The sequence below is a fragment of the Neolamprologus brichardi genome, chromosome 23, assembly GCF_056152115.1.
Source record: "Neolamprologus brichardi isolate AB-2024 chromosome 23, ASM5615211v1, whole genome shotgun sequence".
NCBI lineage: Eukaryota > Metazoa > Chordata > Actinopteri > Cichliformes > Cichlidae > Neolamprologus > Neolamprologus brichardi.
This window is the reverse complement of record NC_142125.1, coordinates 30,393,718-30,408,792: the sequence shown is the minus strand read 5'-3', so window position 1 is coordinate 30,408,792 and position 15,075 is coordinate 30,393,718. Positions and strand designations below refer to the sequence as shown.

The 15,075-nt window shown below is 38.7% G+C and overlaps 1 protein-coding gene across 1 annotated transcript; it reads left to right on the top strand.

The window, feature by feature from the left end:
- Positions 1–1,666: 1,666 nt before the first annotated feature.
- Positions 1,667–7,248, top strand: LOC148096257 (actin filament-associated protein 1-like; the record flags this gene model as incomplete). Its single annotated transcript, XM_087836034.1, has 9 exons — positions 1,667–1,829; positions 2,635–2,846; positions 3,349–3,494; positions 3,776–3,890; positions 4,669–4,908; positions 5,662–5,791; positions 6,518–6,682; positions 6,763–6,953; positions 7,033–7,248. Coding segments are annotated over 9 exons (1,578 nt in total), but the record flags the coding sequence as incomplete, so codon positions are not given.
- Between the last annotated feature and the right edge of the window lie 7,827 nt (positions 7,249–15,075).

Here is a 15,075-nt window from a genome sequence, read left to right as displayed (position 1 = left end):
ATACGAACGTGAATCACAATATTGGCTGGACTATGGTATAAGGTGGGATCGTTCTAATCCCATACGGGAGCAGCCAGTCACTTACTGACTAACACTGCAAAACAGAATTGTTAAAGTATTAATTTTAATTTCAATTCAGGTTGGATTTTTTGTGCGCAACGCAGATTTTCTGTGCGCAAAGACCGTGCCAGCAGTGCGCAATTGCGCACGTGCGCAGCTTAGAGGGAACATTGGCGACTATTAATGTGACTTCTGTTACACCAAAATGTATTGCAAACCATGTTTAAAGACTTCAGGAAGTTTTGGATGTGGTTTTTCTCTGACTGATTGGAGCAGAATTCACATATATTAATCATGCAGTATCGTCACAGCAACATCATCAGCTGTAATAATTGCCAAAAAATAGTTAGTAGTTCTCATCCTTTGCTCCTTCTCTTATTCAGTCCAAGAACTCTCTTAATCTTAATCAGCCACATTCTTTCCATGGCAGGTAACAAAAAAAGCTGATTTACTGGAATTAAATTAGCCTGATCAGAGTTTTTTTTTAAATTACTTTTACAACTGTGTGTCTACGCTCCACCTCAGCCCTGCATTGTGTCTTTGTATTCTTTTGTTATTGCAAGAAAGACCCTGCATCTTAAATTGACTGCAGACAGCTTACTGTTTAATTAAGACAGTTGCCATGGTAATTGTCATCTTGCATTGAGGAAAATGCAATGTGGGAAAAATGCCAAATCAGGAATTTTTGACTGCAAAGAGGAAGTTAACACAGGGAGTTGCTGTCATTATATCATATCAGTTTGAACTGCTATTCATTGTTTTTAGCAGCCAGGTGCTGATTCCTGTTAAGTATTAATGGGTGTGTGTGTGTGCAAGTGCAAGTGCAAACTAGCCTCAGTGATTATACAGATCTCTGTGTACACATGTGTGTTTAGAGTCAGTCCAGACGTTGGCTATGACATAAGTGAAGGGGAATGCTTTATATTTCCCTCCCCCGCTTGTTCTCCACTGTCTGTTTTACTTCGATGTCTGACAGTAGAGAGAGGTCAAAAGTCAAGTTTTTTTTTCCTTTCTAGTGTAGAGATACAAACACATTAAAACACACATCTTTCTTTTGTCTTTCTTATATTCTCTCACTCTCATTTACACTCATTCAGATACATCACAGACCAGAGTATCAGCAAAGCAAGAGAGTCAAGCAGAAGCTATTTTCCTTACACAGACAGAGCGACTCAGACATAGCCTCTCATGACCTTTTTTTTCACCGTTAGCCCTCTTTCCAGCAGAATGTGCACAGTCATTCAACTCTCTTTTGCTATTTGAATAGAAACTAGGGCAGCTCAAATCAGAACACTCAGACCAGAGGGAATGTTGGGATTTTGAAATGAGTTTAATTCTCCAACATTGCTTTTTTTGAACACAAGGGTCTGATTAAACCCGTTCGGAACTCGGCGTTGTTTATAGTAGAATCTAAGGTTTCTCTTCTTTTTTACATTATTACAAAAGCATCCAAACATAACTGAATCAACATCTCTCTTGGTATTTTCCTGTGCTGAGATCAAGATCATAGATTGCCTCATAGCTTGCAGGAGTCCTTCAGCAAGGATTGTTAGAGTTCTTTTTACTAATTTACTCTTCAGTGTAAAAAAGGAATTAATTTCAAAATGTTCTCTCAGGAAAAGGAAAGAAAAATACAAAGTCGGAGCAGAAGACTGGCACTGTGGGGAAGGGAGCAAGTAAGAAAATCACTAAGATCATTGGACTTGGAAAGAAGAAGCCCTCCACAGATGAACAGACATCATCAGCTGAAGAAGACGTACCTACATGTGGTGAGAGAGAGACGCAATAATCCTGACATGGTAGAAGTATGGCTTTTATATGGATCTTGATTGATTGACCGGTCTATAAATGCATTTATGTCCCAATGAATCTTTGGAATTTTGGTTAATTAAGAAAATGTTTCAAAGTAATGCCAGAGGCGTTTCAGAATGGCTGCTGAGTGGTGCAACTCACTTCTAGGAAGTTTTTTCTTAAGATTGCTATGTTAGGGTCCTGAAAGTAAACAGTTCAGACAGGTTGCTTTGATTTCCTTATGCTTTCAGATGTATTATAAAACAATGATTCTAAAAGTTTTTTTTAAAAATTCATTTAGAAGTGCATGTTTCTGGACATCCTGTTTTTGTTGTGTTTCTTGGCATTTTTAGATTAGTAGGATAGTGTAACCCCACCGTCTTGTGTTCTTTCTTACATCTTTCTCCATCTCAAAGTGAAGTTATCTCTCATTTTTTCTCTCCCTGGGAAATATAGCAGTTGTACCTTTAGCTACCAAACACAATGTGTGACAAACTGCCCAGAAACAGTTTGTGTGTTTGCTGATATTTGTTGAGTAGCTAGTAGCACTAGCTAGATCCTGAAGTACCCATGTACTCAAGGGTCCATGCTAACCCCATTGTGTGCAATAAGGACCAGTGATGGACAAACAAATAGAAATGCCTTTTATGTCTTATTATTTCCTTCATTTAGGCTCAAATAGGTACGACTAAAATGTCTCCCAACTAGACAGGCCTGTAAAAATATTGTCACTGTAACGGCTTCTTTCAGATGGTATCCTCTTGACTGTGTTTGCTCTGACAGGCTACCTGAATGTTCTCTCTAATAACCGCTGGAGGGAGCGCTGGTGCCGCCTCAAGGACAACCAGCTGCTCCTTCACAAGGACCGGGATGACCTGAAGAGCCACATAGCCTCACTGCCCCTCCGAGGCTGTGAGGTCAGCCCCGGCCTTGATCACAAACACCCCTTTGCCTTCCGCCTCCTTCGTAACAGCCAAGAAGTGGCCGTACTGGAGGTGAGTTTGATTACATACTTGAGAGATTTTCATAGAAAAAAAACTTTGTTGAGGGAATTAGAAATGCCTCAAACACCACTAAATCACACTTAAGCTGGTGCAGGAAAATATTGCTCCTTATTTTTTATCTTCCTCTCGAGTGCTCCATATCTCCTCCACCCACAGTGATTTTTGTGTTTAATGTTGTTGGTCTTCACAAACTTCCTCCATTTGCCATCCAGTTTGTTTTGATTCTATTTCCTCACATAGTCTGCACGCTATCCTTAAACAATCCAATTATTATTATCTTCATTTAAACAGATAATAATAATAAGGAATTTAAAGTTTATAAGGATCCTCTTCTTGTTTTGGCTGGTCTTTTTAGGGGATCATTTGCCTCCATCTCACCCTGTTTCTACTGTCCTCCTTCACTAAATCATAAACCTTCTCTCTTTTTAAACATTTAACTCTTCACAGACACTGGCGGGATTGCATATTCTGTAACTCTGACTTTTGCCTTCAGGCCTCCTCCTCTGAGGAGATGGGTCGCTGGTTGGGGGTATTGCTAGCTGAGACTGGATCTACCACAGACCCAGCCACCTTGCACTATGACTACATTGATGTTGAGACCACTGCTAACGTCATCCAGCTTGCCAAACAGTCTTTCTGGTGAGAGATGCATCCACATCATTTCACATAAATCTTTTTCTCTCTGGTTAATACCTGGAAGAACTCTTAAAGAATTAGTGCTTAATGTGTTTTATTTCTTATTTCATTAGCTCACAATGACTCATATGTTGAAACGTAGTATGTCTGGCTTTTTTCATTTTCCTGTTTTTATACGATAGTTTGTACTATTTTGTAGACTAAGAGATACAAAAATCGCAGGTAATGAAGATATATGAAGGGCACTGTATATTTAAGCCTCAATCGTGATGTTTTATGTTTAGTTTCACCAGTAAGCGTGCCGTGTCTCCTAACCCATATCTGGACAACCCAGTCAGTGGCTATGCCTGCCCCACTGGTATGGCACTACACTATGATGATGTGCCCATAAATGGAATGGTAAGGACACAACTGCTTGCTGATGTTGCATATGTACTGCAATGAAAAAAGTGTGAGATAATTCACTTCAGCACCCTCTAGTTTGCTTACAAACTCTTGGCTGATTCTTTCTTTGCTTTTCATTTTTTGCATATCATTAACATATTATTGGAAAATGTGTCATTTTTGTTATGACACTTTCAGAAGTTCCAGTGAGCCTGCATGATAAAAATCTTTTTCTTTCCTAAAATCAAATTAGACCAAGTAATGGTATGTACTTTGCTATTTGCAATAATGGTGCTCGGGCCCCTTGCATACCACAGCTTTTACCTTCTGCACTCATTGACCTCCTGACAGATTTACATATAAACCTGAGGGCTGAGTCTGTCTGCACCCAAAGAAGAGCAAAATTACACTGTTGCATGATAATAATGATATAAAACTAATAAAGACAAGCAGACAGAGAATATAACATTGTTTATTCATAAAAGATGCTATAATAAAGGAGTAAAGAGTAACCTGTGATTTAACGTTATAGGACTTGGATAAAAGCTCATCAACAATTAAAAAGAGGAAACATTAAATATGTTTTCAGTCGTGGAGCAGTACTCTCCATTTTGGGAAGCTAAACTAAATTTGTTAAGTCAAAGCAATTGCTCTTTAATTTCACATACTGCAGTAATGCTGCTATCATCTTCTTCCTTTCTGTTCTCCTTATTTCCCCCCCTCCCCCCCCTTTATGGCATCTCCTTATTCTTAAATCTTCTGCTTATTGCATGCTCACCTGGTCTAACCCAAGGACCCAGAGATGCAGTACTCCACTCCCAGCACAGGGGGGCGCCAGCGGAAAGAGGAATTGCACTATGAAAACACTGAGCTCTATGAGAACATGCCCTCACCCAAGCTAGTCACCAGCTGTCCTCCCAAGGCTTCTTCTTCTACTGCTGCATCTTCTTCTGCTTGTCACTACAAAACCCCTGTTTCTAAAATCTCCTCTAAGTTCCTGTCTGCTGATTCTAAAACTAAAGACTCCGCTCAGGTGACTAACACTCTGCTGCATAACCTTCATGTTTCTTTTTGCATTTCTGCATATTAACTGTCTAACAATTCAGGGTTTGTTTTAACCTCCTCTTAACTTTTAGTGTTTTTAATTCTCCTTCGCTGTTTGTTTACTTAGTGATCTCTTATGTTTATGTATTTAATAGGCCAACATGAAACTAGTGTGAACTGGAGTTTGTTTGCTGATTTTCTTCCTGTGTCATTATGAACACCAAACAACAAAAGTAGAGATGATGCCTGTCTCCTGAAGCCGAAAAGGAAACTGTCTCCTGTGATCTGTTAGGATAATAAGGTGCAGTCGTTTAGATATGTCTGATAATGCAAGAGAAGGATTTAAATTCAATTCTGAATTTAAAAGGAAGGAATGAAAAGAAGCTAATATGGGAGAAATATAGTCTCTCTTTCCAGTCCCAGTTAGTGATCTGGCTGCATAATTCTGGATCAGCTTAGACTTTTTGTGAAACTTTTAGAACAAAGTGATAACTGAATTACTGTAGTCCAGTGTAGGAAAATTAATGAAATAATAAAAGTGTTTGTAACTTTTGTGATATTGAGTGCAATCCAAGTAGAAAACCTGTGGCATAAACAACAGTTACACATTTTTCTTTGAAATGTTTATTTTTTTTTTTTTATGGAAGAGCATGTTGGTACAGTTTTGTATGTGTATAGCTTATAGGCATTGCTAACATCTATTTGAAGGGTCATTTGAATTGTGTCTTTCCTGTTTGTTCAGCTAAAGGGAAAGAAGGGAGCAACAACCAATGGGGTGGCATCAAAACAGAAGCCAGAGCCAAAGAACCAGCCAAAGAAGAATGGAGTCATTGCCACAAATGGGACTGCGTCTCTGAAGCGCAACAACTCCAGTAAGTTTTGAGATTTGAAGATACCAACAGGAAGTCATCTTGAATTGAAATATCACCCACCTTTCCCAGTCAGGTCTTGCTCTGTAAGGAATAGCAGACAGTGTGTCTGGCTTCTCACCGCTGATTGCTTTCAAGCAAAATTCTGTTCCACAGCAATGTGGAAAATGCAGGATATCTAAATTACAGTTGGTTTAAGTAGAGGGGAGTAAATAACTGAAAGCCTTTAAACCTATCCTACCCTCGAGACAGTTCATGTGACGCATGTGGGCCTTGAGCCTCCTGCCAACTCCAGGGTAAGAGGCGCGATAGCAGAAACAGACCCTAGCTCATTGGAAGAGAGCGAAATGTGGTCGAGTTAATCCTTGTGGTTCAGAAAAATATTTTTTGCCTAATGTGTGAACGAGGAGGGTTGTAACCACTTAGTGTAGCTTGCAATTCCTCCAAATGTCAGAATGCAAACACCAAATGTTTCATGTTGGGTTTAGAGTACCACAGATAAGAGTGCTAAATTTGAAACTATTAGCAGCGGTTTATATGACTGATTCTTCACAGTTATTCACAATGAGTGTATTTTTCACTGAAACATAGGCTTGGCAATTAATTCCTGCGTATGGCACTGAGATCAATGGGTTTCTAAGCAGTTCATCCCCCCCCTCTCTCTCTCTGCTAGCAAATGACCCCAGTCTCTGGCTTCTAACTTTTTGAAACCCGACTTTTCTTGTGTAGATGGGGACCAGTGTAAGTATGGGAAGAACCGTGTGGAGGCTGATGCCAAGCGACTGCAATCAAAGGAGGAAGAGCTGATGAAGAAGAAGCAGGAAATCAGAAACCACCTGACTCAGCTGAAGAAGGAGAGGAGAGACCTTCGTGCTGCTGTGGAGGCAGCGGCTGGTAAGAGAGAGAGATAGAAACGTGCTTGTCATTAAAAGACGAGTTTAATAAAGTAATATTTCTCCTCTCTTTCACATTAGGCAAACGCTCACATATTTCACTATCAGAGCGCCTGAAGAAGTTGGAAGAACAGTGCAAACTGAAGGAGGAGGAGCGGGTGAACCTGGAGCTGGAGCTAACTGAGGTGAAAGAGAGCCTGAAGAAAGCCCTTAGCGGAGGTGTCACCCTGGGCCTCACCATCGAGCCGAAAGCTGGCTCCTCTGGCCTCCAGGTGAGTATGAAGTTACTTTATAAGTTTGTGCTGACACGTTAGTGTACTCATGTTTCCTTCATATTTTTGTCTTGTATAGTCACCAGCAATGCTGCGACGGACACACGAGTCTTCTCCATTCTCCAGCTGTGACACCAGTGACACCGAGTCCTGCTCGCTGCCGGTCAACAGCGCCTCACTGCTCTACCGGCAGCAGGGCAGCCAGAAGCCCTCAGCAGTCCGGGGACATGTCCTCAGGAAGGCTAAGGTCAGAGGTCACGCTACACAACGCGACTGGCTTTCTCTGAGAATATAATTGTGTGGATGCCCTCAAAGGCATCCACACTATTGAGTTCCTGTTTCTCTTTATTGTGTGGATGCCTGAAAGGGCATCCACACTATTGAGTTCCTGTTTCTCTTTATTCTTTATCCTACTTTATTATTCTGGTTGCTTCCGTACACTTTTTGGCGCTTAACTACTCCCTCAGTTTTTGTGCTATTTGCACCGTTCAAATCTTAAAAAAATCTGCTCTTTCTGCTAATGCCGGCTATGACTTTTGGTGCTCATAACTTCTATACTTTTTGAGATATTGAATTTTTTTTGCAATATTTTTTGCCCTTTTCTGCCACATTATCAGTGGCCTCACTGATTTTCCTTGCCGGGTTGACCTGTGTTTTAGCTCAGTGAGATGAGCATCCGTTCTCAGACTGAGAGGCCCGGGTTCAAATCCCGCTTATGGCAAAATTTCTTTCAGTTAACAGTTAAACTTTTTTAACTCTTTTCAGCAGAAATTCTGCTGATTGAACTCTTTTCAGCAGAAATTCTGCTGATTGAACTCTTTTCAGCAGAATTTTAAATTTTTTCACCACTTTTCAGCACAAATCCCAGCTTTTTCAGCTTTTTTCAGCAAAAACCTCTTTTCAGCAGAATTCTGCTCATTCACCTCTTTTCAGCAGAAATTCTGCTCACTGAACTCTTTTCAGCAGAATTTTGAATTTTTTCACCACTTTTCAGCACAAATCCCAACTTTTTAAGCTGTTTTCAGCAAAAAACCCTTTTCAGCAGAAATTCTGCTGATTGAACTCTTTTCAGCAGAATTTTAAATTTTTTCACCACTTTTCAGCACAAATCCCAGCTTTTTCAGCTTTTTTCAGCAAAAAACTCTTTTCAGCAGAATTCTGCTCATTCACCTCTTTTCAGCAGAAATTCTGCTCATTGAACTCTTTTCAGCAGAAATTCTGCTCACTGAACTCTTTTCAGCAGAATTTTGAATTTTTTCACCACTTTTCAGCACAAATCCCAGCTTTTTCAGCTGTTTTCAGCAAAAAACTCTTTTCAGCAGAATTCTGCTGATTGAACTCTTTTCAGCAGAAATTCTGCTCATTGAACTCTTTTCAGCAGAATTTTAAATTTTTTCACCACTTTTCAGCACAAATCCCAGTTTTTTCAGCTGTTTTCAGCAAAAACCTCTTTTCAGCAGAATTTTGCTGATTGAACTCTTTTCAGCAGAAATTCTGCTCATTGAACTCTTTTCAGCAGAATTTTAAATTTTTTCACTACTTTTCAGCACTAATCCCAGCTTTTTCAGCTGTTTTTCAGCAAAAACCTCTTTTTAGCAGAATTCTGCTGATTGAACTCTTTTCAGCAGAAATTCTGCTGATTCACCTCTTTTCATCAGAATTTTAAATTTTTTCACCACATTTCAGCACAAATCCCAGCTTTTTCAGCTTTTTTCAGCAAAAACCTCTTTTCAGCAGAATTCTGCTCATTCACCTCTTTTCAGCAGAAATTCTGCTGATTGAACTCTTTTCAGCAGAATTTTAACCTCTTTTCAGCCCAAATTCTGCTGATTCATCTCTTTTCTGAAAAATTTTCAGCCTTTTCACCACTTTTCAACAAAATTTTCTGCTTCTTCACCTGTATTCAGCAGAATTTTAAGTGTCTTCACCACCATACAACTCTTTGCAACTTTTTCAGCTTTTTTCAGCAGACATCTTCAACGTTAAGGCATCCACACAGCATTTTCGCAGGAAATGCAAATTTTTCTAGTTCTTCTAGTTGCTTCCGTACACTTTTTGGACCTTAACTACTCCTTCAGTTTTTGTGCTATTTGCACCGTTCAAATCCTAAAAAATTCTGCTCTTTCTGCTAATGCCGGCTATGACTTTTGGTGCTCATAACTTCTATACTTTTTGAGATATTGAATTTTTTTTGCAATATTTTTTGCCCTTTTCTGCCACATTATCAGTGGCCTCACTGATTTTCCTTGCCAGGTTGACCTGTGTTTTAGCTCAGTGAGATGAGCATCCGTTCTCAGACTGGGAGGCCCGGGTTCAAATCCCGCTTATGACAAAATTTCTTTCAGTTAACAGTTAAACTTTTTTAACTTTTTTCAGCAGAATTTTACATTTTTTCACCACTTTTCAGCACAAATCACAGCTTTTTCATCTGTTTTCAGCAAAAACCTCTTTTCTGCAGAATTCTGCTGATTGAACTCTTTTCAGCAGAAATTCTGCTGATTGAACTCTTTTCAGCAGCTATTCTGCTGATTGAACTCTTTTCAGCAGAAATTCTGCTGATTGAACTTTTTTCAGCAGAATTTTACATTTTTTCACCACTTTTCAGCACAAATCACAGCTTTTTCATCTGTTTTCAGCAAAAACCTCTTTTCTGCAGAATTCTGCTGATTGAACTCTTTTCAGCAGAAATTCTGCTGATTCACCTCTTTTCATCAGAATTTTAAATTTTTTCACCACATTTCAGCACAAATCCCAGCTTTTTCAGCTTTTTTCAGCAAAAACCTCTTTTCAGCAGAATTCTGCTCATTCACCTCTTTTCAGCAGAAATTCTGCTGATTGAACTCTTTTCAGCAGAATTTTAACCTCTTTTCAGCCCAAATTCTGCTGATTCATCTCTTTTCTGAAAAATTTTCAGCCTTTTCACCACTTTTCAACAAAATTTTCTGCTTCTTCACCTGTATTCAGCAGAATTTTAAGTGTCTTCACCACCATACAACTCTTTGCAACTTTTTCAGCTTTTTTCAGCAGACATCTTCAACGTTAAGGCATCCACACAGCATTTTCGCAGGAAATGCAAATTTTTCTAGTTCTTCTAGTTGCTTCCGTACACTTTTTGGACCTTAACTACTCCTTCAGTTTTTGTGCTATTTGCACCGTTCAAATCCTAAAAAATTCTGCTCTTTCTGCTAATGCCGGCTATGACTTTTGGTGCTCATAACTTCTATACTTTTTGAGATATTGAATTTTTTTTGCAATATTTTTTGCCCTTTTCTGCCACATTATCAGTGGCCTCACTGATTTTCCTTGCCAGGTTGACCTGTGTTTTAGCTCAGTGAGATGAGCATCCGTTCTCAGACTGGGAGGCCCGGGTTCAAATCCCGCTTATGACAAAATTTCTTTCAGTTAACAGTTAAACTTTTTTAACTTTTTTCAGCAGAATTTTACATTTTTTCACCACTTTTCAGCACAAATCACAGCTTTTTCATCTGTTTTCAGCAAAAACCTCTTTTCTGCAGAATTCTGCTGATTGAACTCTTTTCAGCAGAAATTCTGCTGATTGAACTCTTTTCAGCAGCTATTCTGCTGATTGAACTCTTTTCAGCAGAAATTCTGCTGATTGAACTTTTTTCAGCAGAATTTTACATTTTTTCACCACTTTTCAGCACAAATCACAGCTTTTTCATCTGTTTTCAGCAAAAACCTCTTTTCTGCAGAATTCTGCTGATTGAACTCTTTTCAGCAGAAATTCTGCTGATTCACCTCTTTTCATCAGAATTTTAAATTTTTTCACCACATTTCAGCACAAATCCCAGCTTTTTCAGCTTTTTTCAGCAAAAACCTCTTTTCAGCAGAATTCTGCTCATTCACCTCTTTTCAGCAGAAATTCTGCTGATTGAACTCTTTTCAGCAGAATTTTCACCTCTTTTCAGCCCAAATTCTGCTGATTCATCTCTTTTGTGAAAAATTTTCAGCCTTTTCACCACTTTTCAACATAATTTTCTGCTTCTTCACCTGTATTCAACAGAATTTTAAGTGTCTTCACCACCATACAACTCTTTGCAACTTTTTCAGCTTTTTTCAGCAGACATCTTCAGCATTAAGGCATCCACACAGCATTTTCGCAGGAAATGCAAATTTTTCTAGTTGTGTGGATGCCCTCATAGGGCATCCACACTATTGAGTTCCTGTTTCTCTTTAATCTTTATCCTTTCTTTATTCCTGTTGCTTCCGTACATTTTTTGCACCTTAACTACTTCCTCAGTTTTCAGCCGATTTTCTCAGTTCAAACTCTAAACTGTTCTGCTGTTTTTGCTCTTTCCGGCTATATCTTTTGGTGTTTATTACTATTATACTTTTTAAAATATTACACTTTTTTCCTTTAATTTGTCCCATTGAAATGAATGGAAAACTTCCACAATTCTGCTAAAACTTGCTTGTTTTTTAAACTTAACTACTTCCTCATACTTTCACCTAGAAACTCCATTTAAACTTTAAAATGTTCTCAAATGACTGGGCTTTTCCTGTGTGAATTAGCTTTTTCATATCTGTTACCGTTTTCATTTAATGCCTCTTTAAGTTTTCAGTTGCAGATTTGTGATTTTTCAGAAAATGCATGCGTTGTTATGGTTGCTATGCAATTAACTCCGAGTGAGAGCTGGTGCGTTCTGAAGTTTCTCTTCATGTCTGAACAACTTCTTGCTACTCGCTCAATTTCCACTCATCCCCCACAAATTATACATCAAAACGTAGGTATTTTTGCTGGCTTTAAGACAGTGTCACTATAATTATCGTGCGAGTTACGGTTTTTTCACAATTTGCTTCGAAGTGACACGAAGTCTAAAAACTTCCCATTCAAAGTCTATGGGGAGGTTGTGAAACTCAGAGCTGAAATACTGAAACTGAAGGCATTTTCAAATTGTCATATCTCCTTAACGAAGCAAAGTTAAGACATGAGGCTTGTGCCAATTCATCTTCAGACACTGCTGACACTCACGGTCGAAGCAGTTTTTACAGTCATCTTACCGTTGAGCCATGAATTACGTTTGTTTGGGGAGTGGAAATCTGTCCTCCCCTCAGTTTTCAAACTCCGAAAATGAAGCCGTTCCTTCTCTCGTCATATCTCCGCGACGGAAGTACAAAGAGCTATGTAAATCGCAGTCAAAGTTCACCAAAGTCCGCTGATTCACCCAGTGCAAGAATTATGTTTCTAGTCCACCTAGTTCTTGAGTTACACGACGTTTTGTAACTCCAAAAAACGGCGTTTTTCGCCTCTTACCGCGATCTAATTCTGACTGCTCATCAGCCTGTTTTCCAGGCGCTCGTTCTCTTTGCCAGTGGCGCAGTTGGTAATGACACGGGTTTGAAGCCCAAAGGTCGTGTGTTCAATTCCACCTTATCCACTTTTTTTTTTTCACTACAAATTAATACACTATCACAGACCAGTAATTCATATTGATCATTTATTACAATTCTGCAAAGTTTTATGATTTTGGCAGCTTTCCTAATATGGACCTCAGATTCTTGTTAACGCTCCATGGCAGAAATACATACAAGTACACAGCCTGATAAAGCAGACAGAAGAAGTACCTCTGATTGGTTCAGCATTTTCACCTCCTATCAGCACAAATCTCAGCTGTTTTCAGAAAAAACTCTTTTGAGCAGAAATTCTGCTGATTCATCTCTTTTCAGCGCAACTTTCTGCTTCTTTCCATCCTTTCTGCAGAAATTCTGCTCATTCAACTCTTTTCAGTAAAATTTTCAGCCTTTTCACCTCTTATCAGCACAAATCTCAGCTGTTTTCAGAAAAAACTCTTTTGAGCACAAATTCTGCTAATTCATCTCTTTTGAGCAGAAATTCTGCGCATTCACCTCATTGCCATCATTCAGCCTTTTCACCTCTTATCAGCACAAATCTCAGTTGTTTTCAGAAAAAACTCTTTTGAGCAGAAATTCTGCTGATTCATCTTTTTTCATTGCAACTTTCTGCTTCTTTACCTCTTTTCAGCAGAAATTCTGCTGATTCACCTCTTTTCAGCAGAATTTTAATTTTTTTCACCACTTTTCAGGACAAATCCCAGCTCTTTCAGCTGTTTTCAGCAAAAACCTCTTTTCAGCAGAATTCTGCTCATTCACCTCTTTTCAGCAGAATTCTGCTCATTCACCTCTTTTCAGCAGAATTTTGCTTATTCACCTCTTTTCAGCTGAAATTCTGCTGATTGAACTCTTTTCAGCAGAATTTTCACCTCTTTTCAGCCCAAATTCTGCTTATTCACCTCTTCTGCAAAATTTTCAGCCTTTTCACCTCTTTTCAGCACAAATCTCATCTGTTTTCACAAAAAACTCTTTTGAGCAGAAATTCTGCTGATTCATCTCTTTTCAGCGCAACTTTCTGCTTCTTTACCTCTTTTCAGCAGAAATTCTGGTGATTCACCTCTTTTCAGCAGAATTTTAAATTTTTTCACTACTTTTCAGCACAAATCCCAGCTTTTTCAGCTGTTGTCAGCAAAAACCTCTTTTCAGCAGAATTCTGCTGATTGAACTCTTTTCAGCAGAAATTCTGCTGATTGAACTCTTTTCAGCAAAATTTTCAGCCTTTTTACCTCTTATCAGCACAAATCTCAGCTGTTTTCAGAAAAAACTCTTTTGAGCAGAAATTCTGCTGATTCATCTGTTTTTAGCGCAACTTTCTGCTTCTTTACCTCTTTTCAGCAGAAATTCTGCTGATTCACCTTTTTTCAGCAGAATTTTACATTTTTTCACCACTTTTCTGCACAAATCCCAGCTTTTTCAGCTGTTTTCAGCAAAAACCTATTTTCAGCAGAAATTCTGCTCATTGAACTCTTTTCTGTAAAGTTTTCAGACTTTTCACCTCTTATCAGCACAAATCCCAGCTTTTTCAGCTGTTTTCAGAAAAAACTCTTTTGACCAGAAATTCTGCTGATTGAACTCTTCTCAGCAGAATTCTGCTCATTCACCTCTTTTCAGCAGAAATTCTGCTCATTGAACTCTTTTCAGCAGAAATTCTGCTCATTGAACTCTTTTCAGCAGAAATTCTGCTCATTGAACTCTTTTCAGTAGAATTTTAAATTTTTACACCACTTTTCAGCACAAATCCCAGCTTTTTCAGCTGTTTTCACCAAAAACCTCTTTTCAGCAGAATTCTGCTCATTCTCCTCTTTTCAGCAGAAATTCTTCTCATTGAACTCTTTTCAGCAGAAATTCTGCTGATTTATCTCTTTTGAGCAGAAATTCTGCTGATTCTTCTCTTTTCAGCACAATGTTCTGCTCCTTTCCATCTTTTCTGCAGAAAGTCTGCTGATTCAACTCTTTAAAGCAAAATTTTCAGCCTTTTCACCTCTTATCAGCACAAATCTCAGCTGTTTTCAGAAAAAACTCTTTTGAGCAGAAATTCTGCTGATTCATCTCTTTTCAGTGCAACTTTCTGCTTCGTTCCATCTTTTCTGCAGAAATTCTGCTCATTCACCTCTTTTCAGCGCAATGTTCTGCTTCTTTCCATCCTTTCTGCAGAAATTCTGCTCATTCAACTCTTTTCAGCAAAATTTTCAGCCTTTTCACCTCTTTTCAGCACAAATCTCCGCTGTTTTCAGAAAAAGCTATCAACTTTCTGCTTCTTTACCTCTTTTCAGCAGAAATTCTGCTGATTCACCTCTTTTTTTCAAAGTTTTCAGCCTTTTCACCACCTCACCACCTTTCAACTTTTTCAGCTTTTTTCAGAAGACATCTTCAGCGTTAAGGCATCCACACAGCATTTTCGCAGGAAATGCAAATTTTTCTAGTTGTGTGGATGCCCTCATAGGGCATCCACACTATTGAGTTCCTGTTTCTCTTTAATCTTTATTGTGTGGATGCCCTCATAGGGCATCCACACTATTGAGTTCCTGTTTCTCTTTATTCTTTATTATTCTAGTTGCTTCCGTACGTTTTTTGGCCCTTAACTACTCCCTCAGTTTTCAGCCGATTTTCTCAGTTCAAACTCTAAACTGTTCTGCTCTTTCTGCTCTTTCCGGCTATGACTTTTGCTGTTTATTACTATTATACTTTTTAAAATATTAAGCTTTTTTCCTTTAATTTGTCCCATTGAAATGAATGGGAAACTTCCACA